At 39.2% G+C, this 19,954-nt stretch overlaps 3 protein-coding genes across 3 annotated transcripts; 1 reads left to right on the top strand and 2 right to left on the bottom strand.

Moving 5' to 3' along the window:
- Positions 1-490: 490 nt before the first annotated feature.
- Positions 491-9,865, bottom strand: LOC135162252 (hydrocephalus-inducing protein homolog). The gene is made up of 7 exons (XM_064120491.1): positions 4,313-9,865; positions 3,360-4,101; positions 3,123-3,282; positions 2,601-3,030; positions 2,338-2,504; positions 2,057-2,261; positions 491-652 (listed from the first exon to the last, which is right to left on the bottom strand). Exons 1-7 carry the CDS (start codon positions 9,761-9,763, stop codon positions 632-634), a joined length of 7,176 nt encoding a protein of 2,391 aa, XP_063976561.1. The 5' UTR covers positions 9,764-9,865; the 3' UTR covers positions 491-631.
- Positions 9,866-15,516: 5,651 nt separating this feature from the next.
- Positions 15,517-16,190, top strand: LOC135162251 (uncharacterized). The gene is made up of 2 exons (XM_064120490.1): positions 15,517-15,679; positions 15,724-16,190. The coding sequence occupies exons 1-2, from the start codon at positions 15,517-15,519 to the stop codon at positions 16,188-16,190; spliced, it is 630 nt and encodes a 209-aa protein (XP_063976560.1).
- A 422-nt stretch (positions 16,191-16,612) lies between these two features.
- LOC135163119 (transcription factor SPT20 homolog) lies at positions 16,613-19,578 on the bottom strand. Its single transcript, XM_064122321.1, has 2 exons — positions 19,433-19,578; positions 16,613-19,353 (listed from the first exon to the last, which is right to left on the bottom strand). The coding sequence occupies exons 1-2, from the start codon at positions 19,441-19,443 to the stop codon at positions 16,800-16,802; spliced, it is 2,565 nt and encodes an 854-aa protein (XP_063978391.1). The 5' UTR covers positions 19,444-19,578; the 3' UTR covers positions 16,613-16,799.
- Positions 19,579-19,954: the final 376 nt, after the last annotated feature.

Raw genomic sequence — 19,954 nt, 5'->3', positions numbered from 1 at the left:
CTCCCAACACTCGAGGGTTCGTAAATCAATTCCACAATCTTCTGTTCTCCAGAATCAATGAAAATTGTATCTTCCTTACAGGCAAAAGGCTCGTCGATCTTAATAGAAAATTTTGCAGTGGCTCTACTTGAATTCTTCACTAAAATATCAAATGTTTTTGAGTCTCCCAAACTTGTAGAGACGGTCACGATTTTCTCCGGAATTGCAGGAAGAGATTTCAAGTTCAGTTCGTAAGGGAAAACTCCCAATTCCTCACTAAATACTTCAAGCAACTCTCTCGATTCTCCAGGAAACATGGGAAGATATCGAATTGTAATTTTATCAACCGATTTAGGTGAAAGTATTTTAGGAATTCCATCGATCGAAATGTCTAATGAATTCTCCCACTTCGCTGAAGAATAATTGATATTTCTGTCTGCTAGTGGATTATATATCTCAAGCGAGTGATTTGTAGAAGTTCTTGCAGTTGTAGTCAAGTCAATCCTCTTGAGAATTTCAGGCTTCGTTACTTTATACTCAACTTCATAAAATTGGTACTCACTTTCTGAGTTTGTAAACGATACTCTGAAGTTTAGCTCCGATTCATTAAAGCAATGAAAGACAGCCTGATAACTCCGTCTTCCTCCAGCATTCACATCGATCTTGTTATTTCCTGTGAATGTAAATATTTCAGTTCTTTTGGGGCTCGTTAACTGAATACTGGCCATGAAACATTGAGTCTTATTGCTCCAATTTTCTACTGAAAATAATTCTGTATGTCTTTTCTTCGCTGGAATTTCGCGAACGATTGTCCCCTGGGATTCTGGAGGAGAACTAACGCCTTTTAATTTATAAATCTCCACTGATTTTCGTTCTAGCGATTTTACAATAATTATTCCTTCATGAAATTGGCCTTCAGAAGTCATGACCAAAGGCAAATATTTTATGGTAATTGATTGGGAAGATTTCGGGAGTATATTTAACGATTTATCTGCAATAAAATGATTCCCGAACGTTGTTATTTCGATTTTTTCCATAATATTCAAATCGTTTTCCACTTTTATGTAGTTTTGATCCTCTTTTCGCACGGGAGTCGTGAACTTTATGGTACCGGTGGGTTTTGGAAGGGATTTAGAGTTTCCAATGAAACTCACTATAATTTTTTTATAGTTTTCTATTTCCATTGTTCCCTTCCCCTCGAATCGTCTGATTTTTTTATCAGCCGTGAATTTTATATTGAACGCGACGTCACCTCCTGGGGAGGAAATGCCTTCGACTGGCTCGATGGTGAAACAATGAGGGAGGTTCGAGAGATTCCACTGGAATTTAGATGTGAAATCCCCAGAATTATGTAGAACGATTTTTTGCTCCTCGGTGAAGCCCTCGGTAATAGCGTCAAATTGGATTGTCGATCGATTCAGGTGGAATTCCGGTGCGAGGCATTTTCCGCGGAGGATGGAAAGAGGGATGAACGTGAAGTCTATTAGGGCGCCGATGATTCCCTCAAAGGAATTCATTCTTCTTTGGGGCTTGAATTTTATCGTTATCTCTTGGGTCTTATTCGGAGAAAGGGTGAATACGCTCGCTGGGTGGATTTTTATTGAATCATCTATTGATGGTGTTCGTTGATTGAGTGCCTCGTGATGAGTATGTTTCCGGAAATTGACATGGAGTTTGAAAGGTCTTTTCCCGGAATTTATTATAGATAAACTTCGTTTTGTTTCTTTGCCAATTGGTACGTGGCCTAAATCAATGAGCTTGTCAGTAGGCCTTAGTAGATTCACCTGAAAAGTTTTATTGTTTGGCAATTTCAACTAATGAAAGTTGAGGATCGGCAAAATATTTTATTAAGTACTTAACAAAAAAGTTTACGATGGATAGATCAAGGTTTTTAACATTTTTCATTGATAATTCTTTACGAAAAACTGAGAAGTTAAAAACTTGTGTTAAATTGTTATTTTTTTCGGAAATTCTCGCCTGTAATTTCGTAAAATGACAGCGATGTTTAAATTAATCAAATTAATAGATCTGCAGTGATTATTACTAATGAAGATTACTCAATTTAATGATAAATTACTTTAGGACAGATTCCTTCGCCCCTCACTGTTATTCTCTTAGTAATCGTTGAGTTGATGATAAATATTAAATGTCCCTCATATTTCTGCTCTTCTGCAGGTAGAAAATAAATAGGGACTGACACGGGAGTTCGAGTAGAAATTGCTTGAGAAAGCGGATCACTATTGATTAGGAAATTCTGTAAATTTTCTGCTTTAACTTCGACTCTGTGGAAAGAAATAAAAAATAATAATGAATTAGAGAGTCGGGAAGTGTAACAGCTAAAATTATATTGAAAATTACAGGGCAGGATTTTCCTCTTCATTTGAAATCCTTAGAAGGACTTCATAGGGCTGTGATTGATCTCGGATATAGCATGCTCCAAAGTCATATTGCGTAAAGCTGAATTTTACGGGAGGAACTTTTGCTGAGGCGTTCAATAATACCGTAAATATTGGACCATTTATTATCTGAACATTAAATAGAATTTAATTTGTTTTGTCACACTATCGACGATGAATTACCCGAATTACCCCATCCGGACCAAATGGTAGGAAATTTGATACCTTCATAGTCAATCGATGGTTCGTCAAATTCATTTTTTTTAGTGCCACAACACTTAGACAACTTCTGACAGTTTTTGTGCTCTGAACCTCTCCCTCGGGGGCGTTGATTTTTATCTCAAACATATTTTTATTAATTATTGTAGAGTCCATTCTTAAATTCCACTGGTACTGAAACGGTAGTTCTCCCATGTTCCATAATTCAAAATTAACAATTATCGGTTTCTTAATCATCATTTTTCCCAAGTCTATGGTATTTTCATAATTCGATTGAAGTTCCATTGTCTCGTTATGAACACCGATATAAATTAGACGAGGTATAACTTCACATACTCGTGCAGCAATGAGAATACATAATGGTTCTCTCATCTTCTCAACTTGAATTCCCAGGGAAAAATCAAAATTACCCACTATTGCCGATTTAAATTTAATGCTGAAGGAACAATAAAAACGAAATTAAATTGAATTAGAAACACAATAATTTGTATTTTGGAGGGGAATCAATGAGATAAGACGAAAGCTCACGTTAATAATGTTCCATTCTTCGGCACTAAAATTCCAGTCATCGGTTCCACAAATAATCGTTGTAATCCGCCATCAGAAAACAACGAATTTCTGACCACAGAAAAGTCCAGTGAATTATCCTCGTAATTCGTTAACACAACAGACTCTTCAACTATAGTCCCTTTAAAAAAGGAAGGAATGCGTCAGAATCGATCGCCATGATTGTTACTATTATTATCAGGGGATCGATTAAATTACTTATGACCGTCGGTTTGAACTGTACTCTTGATGGGCAGCATATGATTCGGGGCTCTGTGACGACTCCCACCAACAAGAAAGGCACTTTCACTTCAAATTCATCGATACAAAATTCCCATAAAGACTCAAAAGTCCCGACATCTTTAGCAAAAAATGAGAATGTCATTTCCGTCTTTTCTCTCATCGTTGCAATTCCTTTGGTCCTTTCACAACAAAAATACGGGAATTCTTGACCATTTACAATTATTCTCAATGTTTTCTCCTTCCAAGAGAATTTATAAGAATTATCAGATGGATTGATCAAATTAAATTGCTTTGTGTGATGCCCTCCAACTCCAATGATCCTGAATTCAATTATTTTCATAGTCTCTAGTAAATTCTCGATATTTGTTACCGTTTTCAAATAGTCATCACTGAATTCGGGAATGTCAAAGTGACAGTGTGGGAGAAGAGCTTTTCCGCTAATTGGGATTTTCAACTGACGAGTTTGTGGATTGAGACAGGCAATCTCGCAGATAAGAATTGCATTGTATTGTCTTTTTTCTTCAGGTGAAAACGTGAGACGAAACTCCGTTGTTTCATTTGGAAATATTACTCCTGTCTCAGGGAGAATTTTGAAACATCTTGACAGTATCGGGAAGTCCTGTTCGATACTGGCATCCGTTCTGGAATCCTCAGTCTTGTTTTCGTTATTGAATTCCGCAAATAAACCGAGGGAATTTTGCGAACCGTCAGAATTTGGCTGTTTTTCAAAATAATTCTCGAAGTGATGGTTATGATCCATAATCTTCCATGTGTAGATTACTTTGATGATTCCGGGATTTGTCACTTTAAAAGTGTAGTTCCTCTTCTGGAAATGAAAGATGGCACCGAGGGGGGGGGGGGTTCAAGAGATATACAAAAGGGTTTGACAAATTCTATTGAAGTTTATATTGAAATTTGAAACAACTTACCTCAAGTATGAAAGTGTCATCGAAATTGATTTCCTCCACTGGACAGTAATAAGTAGTCCAAGCGGCCATAGCAGAGACAACTAGCTGAATGATTTCTGACTCTTTGCAGATCAGTTCGTAACGAGGTTCTCTCACAGGGTAATTAATTTCCTTCAAAGTTGTACAATTCTCTTCATAACTTTCTTCCGAATTTGAAGGAGGAACCTCCTCCACGACGGTTTTTGTCTGTTGGTCATCCCAACTGACAAAAAATTGTTCACCAATTTCTGCCAGTTGAATTTCATCGACAAAACAATTCAAAGGTAATCGTTCATACACAACTGGTTCTCTAATACTAAATTTCATGATAATCTTCTTATTTTCTAAAGGATTCAGATGACCAACTGATGGAATGAAATGGAATATGTTGTGGCTGTCAAATTCGAATCTGAACCATTTATCTTCACAAGTGTTCACCATTTCGAATCCCAGAACTCGTTCTTCTTCGAAGGGGCAAATGCCAGCATCAAGTTCATAAGCCAAAGTTACAGCTTTTGGATCTTCAACACCAGCTTCCGCCCCTGGGGAAGATTTCTTCATTTTTTGAGTGATACTGCCTTTCTTCTTTTTAGATTTTCCATTTTTCTCAGTAGAAACCACGAGTTTATCTTCATTACCAATTGTATTATTTTTTAATTTATCTACTAAAGTTAAACCTTTAATAACTACTGGCTCAATGAACCCCTCAGCTTTCAGATTAATATTCGTAACTTCGTAAGGATTATCGCTTAGGAAAATTCGAACAAGACTGTCGAAAATACCGATTTCTCGTGCTTCAAAGAGCACCAAAATCTTGGAAGTGTCTCCACTGTTGGAAACAATCTCTACAAAATTATTCTTCAAACGATGGACTCCATGAACATCTCCACCAGCATCACCAACTTCTAGATAGTACAGACTGTTAATATCATCAATGATTTCCGCGATAACTTTGGCTTTGACTTTTCCGGTATTTTTGAAGACAAGGATTTTAGTCTGAATTTGTCCCAGCAGACATTTTCCAAAATTCAACGATATCGTTCCCTGTTTGTAGAGGTAGTTGGGCTCTATGAAGGTTATTTCTGGAATACAACCATCACCACTCAATTTCACTGAGAGCTTTTGGAACTTCAGGTGATCTGGAAGCACAACTGCTGCTTCCAAGATGCAGGAATAAGTGCACATGCGGATTGGAGTGAAAGACACTGTAAATATCCGACTGGTCATAGGTGGAATTGTCTCTCTTCGAGGTTCAATGTTGAAAACATTGGTTTCTTCGTCAATTTCTTCTGATCGAAGGGTCATTTTAACTTCTGCTGGAACCAAACCTGGATTATACAGCTTCAACTCAACTCTATAGAGACTCGAAACAATGACTTTTTCAAAATGGAGGGTTTTGTCTTGCTTTGAAAAAATTGAATAAGCATTATCGTAAGTGCAGGTGAAATCATCGACTGTTTCTGCCATATAACTGTGATGAAAAATTGACGAGAAGTCATCGAAATTAATTTTTGGCGTGCAGGAGTCTAAGGTGAGAATCAGTTGGCGGCCATTCTGATCTTCAGCAGAGCAATTAGAACACTTTATGAAAATATTCTTAGTTAATTTTCCTTCAACTTGTGGGTTACAATCGATTGTTATTTCAGTCATTTGTCCAACAGCTATTGTTCCTTCTCTTTGGAGTAGGGTGAAGGGTCCAATGTTCAAGGGCCTGTCATCGGATTCCAATGGTATCGAAATATTTGTTGAACTCTTTGAGGGAACATCAATGACTGATTTTTTTCCTTTTTTCTTTGATGGATTTTTCGACAGTTTTGGGGGGAGAATCTGAATTATTTCAACGTCTTGAGTGGTTTCGAACGAGTTAGAATCGATCTTGTATTCGATTGGGAATATTCCGACATTTCTGATCGTGAAATAGACATTTTTATGGGTCAAGATGGGAATCGAACCGCCAAATAATTCTGGATAGGGCTCGATTGTGAATTTCGAGTACTGGGCGGTAATTGTAATTGTTAAAGGAATTTCCGCAATTAATGTCGCATCTTTCGAAGTATCGAACAGGTTGCATTTAATAATCGGGAGGTTTTTCAATTTCATTTCCATTTTAGGGATGAAATCGAGATTAATTGATGTTAATTTGTTTCGACCTAGAGTTCCAGCAAGAGGATTTATCTTTAGATAATCTTTGAAATTTTTAAATAATTTTTTATCGAGTCCTGGAAGTTTTTTGAATTTTTCTAGTTGCAGGACGAAATTTATATCGTACTGTCCTTGATTCTTCAACGAAAAACCTTCGGACGTTCGCTCTCCTATTTTCACAGTTTTTAGATCAATCGGATTTGCATCGTTGACGTCTACAGAAACGTCGTAAACTTCAGCTGAAATATTTATATCTTCCGTCAATAATGACTCCTCATCATTTTCAAATAAAAATATTCCCACGCGTATTGTTTCCTTGACGATGGTCCCAACCAGTTGTCCGTGAAAATAAATATCAAAATGAGTTTCATTTAGTGGTTCGATGACTCCGGAAGACGATGAATAAGATATTTGAGGGTTAATTCCATTTTCATCGATAATTTCCAAGATCCTCCAAAATACACGAATTGGAGTTTTATTTTTTAATGTCACTCTTCTGCAGTCTTTTCTGTACAATAAAATTCTCCCAAAGTCCAGGACTTTTCCCTGAACTTCGATATTTAACTGACATCCAGAGGATTTTAACATTATTTCTTCAACTTGGGTGTTATTTATAATTTTTATCAGAAGTTTATCAGTATTTGGACCCAGCTGAGGAGCTGTGGCTATGATAGTAAGGACCTCGTTCTCGTCCGGAGGAACGGAAGCTGAAGATTTATTAAGGGAGAATCCTTTGGAATGTTCATTCAGCAATGAATAATGAACGTCGGCATTTATCAGCGAAGAATTGGAAAAATTGAATTTCGCAATCTTGTGATGAACTCTTGCTTCTTTCAGGTGTTTCTCTGGAGTTAATAAAAATCCAAAATCGAAGGTTTTTGTGTCTACGAAAAATGTTGGATCATGAATTTCATCGATCTTTGTTTCTTTAATTCTTGTAAAGATAGATTTCGGGTCCATCGTAAAGCGAGGAATATCAGCAATTCCAGATAAACTGATGCGATACACTTTGTGATGATTTCCAATGACATTCAGCAGAAACTCTTGATGGAAGTCTCCAATTTCTTGAGGCTGAAAAACTACTTTGAAACGTTTTACTTCACCTGCGTCCAAAATCGTTCGAGCATTCATAGTTCCTCCAGGAGCCTCTTGAATGTTTCCAATCTGGAATGGAACTTCGTTGGGCAAAGCTGGGAAGAATGGTTTATCTTTGTTGTAACTATAGATGGAATATATATTTTCTGCAATTTGAGGGATTGATTTTTTTGTTTCTGTTGATTTAATATCCTTTTTGGGCCTGCTCTCAACAATTCGGTCAACTATGAAATCATAGCTTGTTGGACACCATGGATCCGCGAAGGCAGCGACCCAAGTCTTCGATCGATCATCGATCATTGATTTAATCGTGTTAAAATTCCTGTTGTAAAGCTCCATAGCTTCAGCGATCGCTTGATCACTCCGTGGATTTTCTACTTTCTCTTGTTGTTGGCCGTTCGCTTTTATGTTTCCAATCTTCGGTTCCTTTTGATCGTTCCTGGCATCGGCACTCGATTGTTTACCTTTCATTGTCACTTGACCTTTCTTTTTTAAGGATTTTCCAAGATTTTCGGTTATAGCTGATACTGGTAATGGCAAAGATTGTTTGTCTTCAGTTGAAAAAGAAGAAGATTCGAGAACTTCTTCAACTTTTGGCTTTGATATTTTCTTCTTAAACTTCTCACGCCTTTCTCTAGCTTCTTCGATCCTCGGTCTCTGAATTTTCTCAAAGAATAGATTCTTATCATCCTCGGAAAGTTTTTCAAACTCCGATAGAGACATTTCATCCATTACTTTGAGTTTTAATAATAATTTTTCGTGCTCTTCTTTTGCGATTTGATTTAACTTTTCACTAACTTTTCGTTGATAAGTTTCCAGAGAATTATGAAAATTTATGAATGCGATGGATTCTGGGGGAATTGATTCTAGAATTTTTGAAAAAGTAGGTGAATGGTCTTCTATGAAGACGTTGTTTAAGGTTTGGAGAACGAATCCATCCTTTAATTCTTCTTTCATTAGAACTTCTTTCAATATATCAGCAAATGAATCGACTTCAATGTTCGCCAGTGTGTTTTTCTGTGATGTTTTTATCATTTTTGACATTTTTTCAACTCCCTTCACATTTAACTTTCCCTTCATGACTTCCTCGGAATTCCCCAGGATCTTTTCCAATAGACTCAAAGCTTCAATTTTGTACTCATATTGACTCAAAAGGTCTAATATTTCTAAGTCTTCTGGGCCTGGAATTTTCCTGAAAGAAATTAGAGGATCGGGAGGATGAAAAAAAGTGTAATCAACATTTCCTTTCAGATAATCATCATTTTCGTCAGAATTCAAAATTCGTTCAGAGGTGTCTCTCCTTGATATCAAATCATCATCTTGAATTAATTTCTGAGCATCTGTCAATAGCTCTTGATATCTTTCATTAATTAACTGCCTAACGGTTGAAGAAGCTGGAGATTCTCCTGTTGCAATGACTTCCGTCATTGCAGAATCAAGATTTAGAAGGGGAATATCAAGTTTTCTGGCAGTTTTGCATGCTGTTTCTTGATACTTCGTGAAAGGAGCTCCATAAAAAATGATGGAACGCATATCATTCGAAACATCCACTTTCTTATCTACTTCAGGATTTTCAGTAGGCGAATTCAATTCCGCAAAAATCGCTGCAACAGGATCTTTCATATTTTTTGGAAACTCCGAATCCTGGTGCAGTATATCAATGTAATTATGCAATTTAGTTGAATCCTCTAATTCATCTCCAACATTTATTGAAAAATACGATTTCATTTCTCCGATCAATTCTTCATAAAATTCATAGATTTTCTTGGGCAGACCAGCCCCCAATTGCCTCACAGGCAACAGAATCTCCTTGCTTCCATAATAATGGATCAAAACCCCCATAATTCTCTCCTCCACTATCCCCACTTCATTCAGATGCTGCCACGCAAACTCCAAAGGACTCTTCGATAAACTTTTAATACTGAATTCCTTTTCTTGACGCGTAGCCCCCGGAACTCCAGGTGCAAATATGATTCTCGATTCGCTGATTCTCACTTTCTGTTCGATACCACGACCCAGCAGCTTCAAACTCTCCCTCTTTCCGTCGTCAATCTCGAAAATAATTTCCACTTTATAACTTCCTCCTCTCGTTGGTTTGAAATAACTAGAAATGACCCCAGACTCGCCAGGAGAATAAGTACCGCTTGTGTCAGACAAACTAAAAGGGAAATACGTTGGCTGAGCTTCAGAGTACATTATAATTCGCCATTTACAGTCGACAATTCCATTATTTTGGATTTCGAAATTCAGGACTCTACAGGTTCCAATGATGACGTCTCCAAAATTCAGAGTAGTTTTATTTAGCTTCAAAAGTGGCGATGTAATAGTTCCAAGAATTGAAATGGGAACTCTGCAGCCGTTGGCGACTTCTAAATAAATTTTCCTTTTTATTTTTTGGATTTTTTCAGTGAAAGAATCACCCGGAGGGCAGATAGTGATGTCAAGCTTGCAGAAGTCTCGCGGCATCAGAGACTTTTGATCCCTGAACTTCATCGTAATTCCATATCTAGATAAATAATTCTTTTTCTCCTGCGGTTTCATCCGAATCGAGATTGGCTGAGGTGAGTAATTATAAATGATCAGTGATCGATGTATTAATTGTCCGGCAATCAGGCAAGGCAGATCTAAAATGTATTCTGCAGATTGTAGATAAGGAATTGCTCCCGGTTTGTGGACCTTAACGGTTGAGATAAGAAATGAACGATTTTTTTTAATGAATTCAGCTGCGAAAAACTGTTCTATTCGCATGTCAATATCTACGTGTGTTGGGAAAAATTCGTTGGGGTAAATTATGACCCAATTATCCTCGGTCAATCGGTAATGACTTCTGATCAATTCCATTGAAAAATCTTCTTTGGTTTTTACAAAAACATTCAGTGATTGTAACGCAGAATATTCGTTGGCAGTGGGATAATTTTTTTCTGCCCAATTGTGGAATAAATCGATGTAAATTTGCGGAAAAATTGCACAACCTTGAACAGTGACAGTATTTCTCGAGGAATTTTCAATCCGAATTTCAAAAATTTCATGAAAATTTCCAGGAATTAAACATTGATAATGCACTTTAAATTCAATCCTCGATCTTCGAGTAATAATTCCTTCGCTAGGAATAATTTCCAATAGACCTTTCGCGTCTTCAAAATCTTCCCTGCAAATTACTTTGAAGGGAAGATTTATTTCGGAAGAATTATCGAAAACTAAAATCTCATCGACTTCAGCCAGAATATTTTGGAATCCGAAGTCAATCATTTTCGGGCCCAAGTGATATCTCACAAAATCAGTTCTTGCATTTATGTGAATGACTTCAGTCCGGCCCCTGAGGACTTCACAAATTAATTGAGTTTCGACATTCATTGGACGATTGGCAGAAAAATTAAAGTTCACGATTTCCTCGGAATTTGGTGGAATGATGCCTTGCGTTTTTACAACTGTAAATAAATCGTTGATTGATTCTTCAATCACTTCCTCATGTTGCTCCTGTTCTTCAACCCCTTCAACACCATTTTCCTCACCAAAATCAATTTCACCTTCTTGTGAAGGTGGTGGAGCTTCAATCAAACGTTTATCAAAGTAATTTTCGTCCCAAGAAAGGTTGAAATGAACTGGAACAGGTCCTTCGTTTCTCAACACTAGCTGTCGTTCACAATTGCTGCCAAAAATAGCATCAAATTCCAGTTCTTTAGGAGTAAGACTGAGATTAGGGTAATTCACTGAAGCTCTACACTTGATATTAATTCCATTGGAGCACCCATCGTGCTCAATTCTTACTCTGCCATCGTAAACCTTCGACAAAAAAGTATTTTCTTCCTCTTCTGGTACGAAACATACTTTTATCAATCTGATATCATCATCGTCAATCATGGTATCCATCATCTGTACCATTACCTCGTTCTCTCCAACAATCCTGAACCGTCCAGACATTGAAATCCTCACTTGCAGCATCAAACCCGAAGTGTTACTGATTTCAAATATCTGCGTGAGTTCCTCCGAGCAACTCTCTTCATCAGCCGCCACATTAATAAAAAAATTGAGCAACTTGTGAGTGACTCTAATAGTAGGAACGACAAAGTTAGCCGAGAGGATACTTTCTCCTAAAATTTCTCGTCTTCGTTGATCCTCAGCCATCGCACAGACCCACCAGTGCTCTTGCTGATTTCCGGGTGCCTCAGATCGAGCGAGAACTTTAATTTCTTGTGTGGCATCTGGATCCAGCTCGATCGCAAACGGTTCCACGAAGAAAGTTGATGATGATGGCGGATTTTTTATGTTCTTCATATCCAAATTATTAGAGAAAAACAGTTTTTGTATTTTAGTTCCTTTATTTTGAACCATAACTTCTCGAATATTATCTTGGTGCGTCAACAAAACTCCGAATGACAATTCCGGAAAGATGAGAGGATCGAATATGATGGAAGATCCAGTACCGAGAGCTAATAATCCAACGGAAATAGCCGGTCTGTGCAGAATCTGAAGGATCAATTTGTCAGAATGATGTCCTGGGTCTTTCATCCTCAACTCAACATCAATTTCAATTGATTTCAAAGGTGCAACTACTTTACATGGTGCTGACACTCTCCAGGGTGACGTCTTATCTTTTAGAAACACTTTTAAATCTGCAGGAATTGGAGAATCGTTGATGATTTTCAAGCGTTTTGATACTGTCTCGAGAACTTTGCCGTCTCCAAAGTCCAGATGAGTCGGTTGAACTGAAATGGCAGGCCCCTGGCCCTCGCAGATGATGGGAAAGTACTTTTGGCTTTTTCCCCCACGTGTCAACAGGCATAGCTCCATCGGCTGTTGCCCAGTAGATCTGGTGATCAATGTGATCGAAGCTTCCTTCGTTTCTTTTGGCTTCACATGCCATTGACTCCTGGACAACGAATAGAACACTCCGGATCTCTCGGAGTAAGATTGCCTCGGGAAATAGCAGAAGCCATCGACATCAGACTCATTTTTTATTTTAAATGAGATCGTATAGGGGAAATTGATGAAGCATGAGCCAAGATTGACACCACTCGGTTCAATTTCAAAAATAGGAATTTTACTTTCAAAAAAAATGGGGAGGATCTGTTGGACCCCATCAGATCCTGCCACCTCAATCGTCAGATTGTTCTGTCTTCTTCTTCTCGCAGCAGTTGGTGTGAATTCGACGACTATTTTTGCTGATGACTGAGGCTCCAGAAGTCCTTGACTTGGAGATACCGAAAATTCTCGAGAAGTTGAATTGGAAGTAGATTCATTGGTCGATGCATTTGAGAATCGAAAAGTATTGAACACCTTTGCCGGCTTCTCCACATCGTCTGGTATCAAAAGCCGGAATTTGACTGGAACTGTCGATCGATTCTGCAAAGTTACTTCCCCAGTAGTTGTAAAACTCACACCAGTAATTCCCAGGTCAATTGAAGGTTTGTCGAAATGAAGGCTGGGACAGACACTCCGACCTTTGATGTACACAGAAATCACTTCTGAACTTTCCTCAATGACGAAGTCAACTCTCTCAACAAATTCTCCCGTTCTTGATGTCATAAATGATAGATTAAATGATCTGCATTCGTTCGGATTGAGTTTGTGAGAATGTGGAGAAATTCTGACAACGGCACCGACGTCCGAAGGCTTTTCTCTGTGGACTAGGGTCCCTGGGATGAACCCCACGTTGGAGCAGATGATTTCGATATTCTGGGTAGAGCAAAGGTAGATCCTCGCTATTTCGATTGTTGACGTATTGAGCTTGATCTCTGGTCCTCTGCAGATCCCAGATATGGTCAAGGGAATTCTTTGTTCACTTCCAGAAATTTCTAGAAAAGCTGTGACAGCAATTTCGCCCATATCTTGAGGCTGGAATGTCAGTAGCACTTGGGAAGAGGATTTGGGCCAGACTTTGCCACTTGTTGGGGATAAACTTATGTGTTTAGAGGAGAAGAGGAAGCTTTCCTTGGTGAGAAATGATATCTCGTCGTTATATATTCTCTCACACGTTTTTTCGTGCATTTCCGAGTTGCAAATGTCGAAATATTCAAGATCTGTATATCGCAGGGTTTCAGTGTCTTTTGCGGTTGCAAATATTTCTGTGAATCGCTCCCTCTCTTCATTGTCTTTCAGAAGGGTCTGAAATTTCATCCATTGGTAATCCAGAGTGTAGTCACTGTCGTTGAAGATTTTGATGGTCTTGTCAGTAGATAATCCCAGGAATGTGTCAGCCATCGGGAGGTTGTTGGTGGTCAGACTGATTGTGCAGCTTGTAGTGGATCCTTGCATTCTGATCCTGATTAGCTCTCCTGTATCATATTTGAGGAAGAGAAGGCCTGTGAAGTTTCCGGAGGATGGAGTCATAAAGTTAAAGTGAAATTGTCGGTTTTGCTGTGGGTTTAGGCGTCCGTTAGAGGGCTCGATCGAGAATTGAGGGCTCAGTGACGATAGCTTGAAGACGGCTGGGGCATTTCCGAGGTTTCGGACGGTGAGCGAGACTGTGGAAGGGATTTTCACGGCTGTGACTGGAAAGCTGATGATGTCTGGGAAGCTTAGCACTGGTCTGGGGCCTAGGGCTGGAATAATTTCATTTTTGGTTGTACTTAATTTATTTCGATTAGAAATTATTTTAGCTGTCGATCCTGGGAGAGGTTGTTTGTTGATGTCGATATTTTCAATTCTGGAAAAACTCCTTGAAGGTTTTTTTATTCTTTTTATGAAATTCATTTATCCGGATGTCGCCTTAATGAAGAAGTTTCTGAATTATCTACTCACCAATTATTGGAACATAAAAAAATCCTAAATCAGTAGAAATTTGCAAATGATATTCATAGTCTTGGATTTCATCAGGGCAAAAGTGGACGTTGTAAATATGGGACAGTCCAGGTGCTACTTTAGTACTGAGAATTGGCCCTTTGAACTCAATTGAAAAGACTGAACTATTTTCTGGTAGAATTTTTACAAAATGCGACTCCTGAAAGTAAAAAATTCTGAATAAAATGAAGATTTGTCCCTCGAACAGTCCAATTAAGTTGAGAACTGAATTTTTCTCACCGTGTCTATGTTTATGATTGAAATTGTAGTATTGTATTTCTTTTTAGCCAAGAATTGTTGAAAAATTACGATCTTTGGTGTGACATCGAGCTCGCTCGGGTAAAGAAACTGAGCTTTTGCAGTGGCCAAAGTTTCAAGACGATCTTCTGTCGACATAAGGAGTTGTGCTTTGTACTCTGAAGGGGTCACAGATACTGCTCTATTCCTTTCTCCATCTCCTTGACCACATTCCTCTTCCGATTGAATGAAATGTGACAGGATATTCATGACGTCAAGTTTCTGATCTAATTCTCTTTCACGAAACTCTTCTGGCTCCATTTTTTCAATTACCAGCTACGCAATTTTATTTAATTATCATCGATCTCGAGGTCATTAATGTTTGAAAACATAGTTATCTTGTACATTATGTCTTATCTACCCGTCAAAACTTCACTTTGACAACCAACTTCAGATCTTCCCAACACTCCTTACACGAAAAAAAATTCTCAAGCAGCGCAAATTGAAGACTCATTATTCATTATCGACTCTAAGTGATTGCTAATGAATATCATTTATTGCTTCAATCTTCATTACTTTTTTTTCTGATAATTATATGATTCCGAAAAATGACCTTCTGAAAGTTACGATCTGCCATGATCTCTCTCAATGTTTATCAGCATTTAAAAAATAATGAAAATTATTCTCCCAGGAAAACGAAAATTTATAAAAACTGAGCAATCGTTGATAGGGATCATGGAACAGAAGTTCATCATAGGTAATGCCCAACCTAGTATATAGACGTCCTCTAGAACCTCATGATTTTCATCATTGAAACTTCTTCCGTCACTCCCGTATTTTTTTATTAAAAAATGGTTACAATAAAGTTTATCTTGGTGGAATTGACACAATAAACGAAGTACAAGGAGAAGGCATAGGACAGGGTATTGGACATGGTGATGGGCATGGGGCTGCACAAGGAGGTGGTGGACATGGCTTTGGACATGAAGCCATACAATTTATCTGATGAGGCGGTGGACATATCGGTGGACAACAAATTTGGATCATTGAAGAACAAGGTTGGGGACAAGGCATTGGACAAGGGACCGGGCAACAGTTGGGGGACATTTGACACATGGACATTCCTTCATTTCGTTTAGGCGGTGGAAACGTCAGGGGAGGGAGGCAATATTTTTTGGGGCCACAAGCAGCTTGGAGAAAATTCAATGGAACGCAGCATTTAGGTTGGGGTTTTGAACAGGGTGAAGGGCAGGATTGTTTCGGCGCAGATGGTGATGAATCAGAGAGTATACACAGGCGTGGGCGCGGTGCAGGACATGGAGGGGGTGGGCATCTTGGTGGACAGGAAATTACACACATCTGCGGAGGAGAAGATGGTGGTGGACATGTCGGTGGACAGGAGATCGTACACATCGGTGGACATCGAGGTGGGCATGGTGACGGACACGGTGGTGGACATTTAGGCATTTTTGAGTTACAGCAGGGATCCACCACTCCCTGGAAACAACACATCCCAGGACATGGCCCTGAGGGACATCCAAAAGGGGGACAGGAAATATTGCAGCACTCTGGCTCTGGCTTCCTAAATGTCAATCACTTCAATTAGTCAATACCGTCAATATCACTAGCTGGCAGATAACATGCTTGAAGACTTTCTTCGAACGCGATAGAATCGGCAATTTTATGAAAAGTCAAGAATTCTCCAGATGATCGTCCCGTCTTGCAAGGCACTTAGTCCGTTTATGAATGAAATATAATTTATTCATTTCAAGGAAATTTAGGGTTAACGTACCGCGTCTCTATCTCGCAGATGATCTTCCCCAGCTCCTCTAAGAAATCCCTGTTACTCTTCTTGCACTGGGCCATGACAATATTTTTCAGACAACTGTTTGTATGAATTGATTTGCACGAGAATTTGGATGTGACAAACGCTCCTCCTCTTACTTACTTTGATATGTCAAGTGATCCGCCAGTCAACTATTATTTATATCGACTCTGGGAAAAATTGCAGCTGAATTCACAAATAACTGAATTTCATGTGATATATTTTTCAAATTTTTCGGTCAAAATACATACGATATATAAAAATACTAATGACATAGGGTATTTCGACACTCTTCAGAAAATGAGCTTTTGGTGTATGAAATTATGTTAATCGTCTTCACAATATTATTAAAAAAGTGTTTAAAATGCTTCTCCTCGCGGCTAGTCCTCACTATTGCTGTGAAAACGACGAATTTGGAATGAATTCCTGTTTTCTCCCAATGTAGGTCACTCCACCAATAACCCTAGGCTCATCAAACTCTCCCCTAACGGAAGACTGTCCTTGAATACGTTCATTTTCGTTACCATTCCCTTGCCTCCCTGTCAGGTAATTTGTCGATTCTGCTTGCAAATATTTCTGTCTCTGCTGTGAGTGCATATCAAATGGCGACGAGGTTGGTGTATTCAAGTACTGAGGATTCCCAGAAGTACCACCTTGATCTTGATTATTAACATGAGCCTGGAAATCATTTTTGTATCCCTGTGAAGGGGCGCTTACATTTCTAAGGGCGGAGGCACCGTTCTGCGGAATCCAGTCGTATTCATCAGATGGATGCATCGAGTAAAGTTGTTGATCTTCCTCTTCTACTCTTCTAGGATACACGGGCATTGCTTCACTCTTCCACTTCGCGGAATTTGGAATTTGTGAACGAGGATTATTATCGTTCCTCTTGTTCTCAAGGCCATTGGCCCTAGCCTCTGTCCTCGATTCTTTCAGAACGCTATCTGGCGATCGATGTGGCCCATTCCGAAGATCATTCTGTTCAGGATCCTGCATTCCATTCAGCTTTATCGGATCCTCCCTCTTCTGCAAATTATCTACCATGTCCAAAGTTTTTCCTTGCGCTGGGCTATTCAATATCTTCTGAGCTTCTTTCACAGCTGCCGCATCCTGGAGTCCATTTTTCCGTCGCTCTGGTCCCACACTCTCCGTCAAAACCTCCAGTTTCACCAAATTTGATGGTTCCAGTCCCCATTTTGCGTTTCCAGGGTCAAGTATTTGATTGTTGTTTGCTGTATTTGTTGTCTGAAAGTCACCAAACTGCTGTTGAGAGAAGGGCACTGCTGTGCTATTCTGCTGATGTTGATGATGCAGAGGGGGACGGTGAGCATTTTGGGCATGATAATCATTATGTGAGACAGGAACATACGCATTTCCAATCATCTGCTGCTGTTGGAACTGTTGATAATCACGTGGATTGACTGGCTGTTGTGTGAAGGGTTGCCCACTTTGTTGCTGAAGATTCTGTTGCACGTTTGGTTGCTGTTCGTAACGATTTTGCTGCTCCTGTTGTCTCTTCCGTTCATCGTTCTCTTGCTGTTCCAGACTCGCATAAGACACCCAGGGAGGGGTGATATGACTCATCCACTCTGGTTTTCCATCCTCTTCTACTCTGGTGATTCTCTTTCTTGTAGGTGTTTTTGTCTCCTCCGAGGACTTGGCACTCTTATTATAGTTCTCCTGTTGGTGAATCATCATCAGGTGTCTTCGTTGCTCTGCTATGAGCCCCTCGAATTGACGTTTCATAAAGTAATATGGACATCCCTGTTGCCTTAGTGTCAGCATCAATTTTTCTTGATCTCGAAGCATCTGCGAAGTGAATTTAAGATTTTCAGGAAATTGTTTATCCTTCACATTCAATTCTCTAGGACATTCCTGTTGTTGCGATAACTGTAGTAATAGTTGCTGAGGGGAATAATCATATTGGGTTGCTTGTCCATGATTTGTAGGCTCCCCTACGTCTACATACAGTGGAGCTCGTTTAAGGTTATGGAAAGGAGGCTGATCCGACAGTTGGTACCCTGGATATGGGAAGTAAGGGCTTGGTCCCTGCTGCAGCGAGTAATTGAAATTGTAAAGGGGCTGTTGATACATTCGACTTTGGTTCATCGAGACATCCTGAGGAGACGTCATCCCCAATCCAGGAAATGGTTGGGGGTCCTGGGGGATTTGCGAAGAGTTGGAAGAGTGGGGATACATAATTTCGGGCATTTTTCGAGGATCTTTCATGAATTGCACGTCATTGTAGAATTCTAGCTGTTGTTTTTGAATGTTTCGAAGGAGTTGAAGTTCAGGTATCAATTTCTTTTTAGGTTTTTTACCAGAACCAAGGATTTGCTGTCTGAAAACAGCTGCATTTCTACCACCTACCGGTTGCCTCTCCACCTCCTCAAGTTCTTTCACTTCTCGCAAGTTCCCCTCCGATTGGTTTTCCGTCATTACGTGCTCGTTAACGTTCAGAGATTTTGGTACACAAGGACGATGGAGTTGTCTCTCAGGAGATCTTTCAACAGGGACGACATTGAAGACTTCCGGACAATTAGAATGATTTGGCACCGATCGAGATTGGATAACTGTTTTATCGGACTGTGGTACAGTATCGCAATCGCCGATCATTTGGAAAAGTGCTGGTGTTGTTTCAACTCGAGGGGAGGCATCAAACCGTCTGAGTTCTTCTGCCGGAAAACTTTTCAATCGGGGAGAGAATACCAAGGATCTGTCATTCGATGTGAATTTCGTTTTTGGAGCTGGGGCTTTCCGTTGCATAACCGGAGCGTGTGGGTATATTTTGCAAGACTCAGTGCCGCCATATTGGATGCCTTTGTCGCGAGGTGGAGGCTCCGAATTTTTTGAGGGAGTGATTGCGTTTGTGTTTGGGTGAAGTGTAGCTACACTCGAACGGTTCCCCAAGGCTTTCGGTTTCCGACTGCCTTCCGATACTTTTCTGGGGTTGATTTTATATTTTTGTCGATTAACGTGAAAATTATGAGACTAAAATTGATGGGGTGTTGGGTGAGACTCACCTTCGATTCATTCTTGAAGTGCTAGAGTGAGCAATTTAATGGAGGAATAGGGATATGGTAGCGACCGAAAGTACGTTAAAACGAATTTTGTAGAATTTACGGGAGAAACGTTGAATGTACAGCGGAAGAGTGAAGTGATTTTCAGATGGAGAATTTCTGTTTCTATGACAACGAGGTGAGAGAATTTCAAATTCAATTGAGGTTTCCATTCCACGATAAGTTCGAATGAATAAAATATGATTTGGCCTATTTTTAATACAAATGCGGATCCTTTCATCAGACAATATCATTGCAGGAATGTGATGCTCGTGCAGATACCTATGAAGTGGCAGGATTGTCATTGAAAATATCATCACTATTTAATAATTTTCTATTTGATGGTGATAAGTGGAGGAGGTAAGTAATCGGGCCTGGGATACTATTTTCAATGAAAAACCATATCACAAATATCAAACTGAAAATTTCCTCAGAAAAAATGTTTTCCCATAGAAGAGAATTAGTCTTCGAATTTATCACTTGTAC

This window comes from Diachasmimorpha longicaudata, chromosome 5 (genome assembly GCF_034640455.1).
Source record: "Diachasmimorpha longicaudata isolate KC_UGA_2023 chromosome 5, iyDiaLong2, whole genome shotgun sequence".
NCBI lineage: Eukaryota > Metazoa > Arthropoda > Insecta > Hymenoptera > Braconidae > Diachasmimorpha > Diachasmimorpha longicaudata.
The sequence above is the reverse complement of the archived record's forward strand: the minus strand, read 5'-3'. Positions and strand labels throughout refer to the sequence as shown.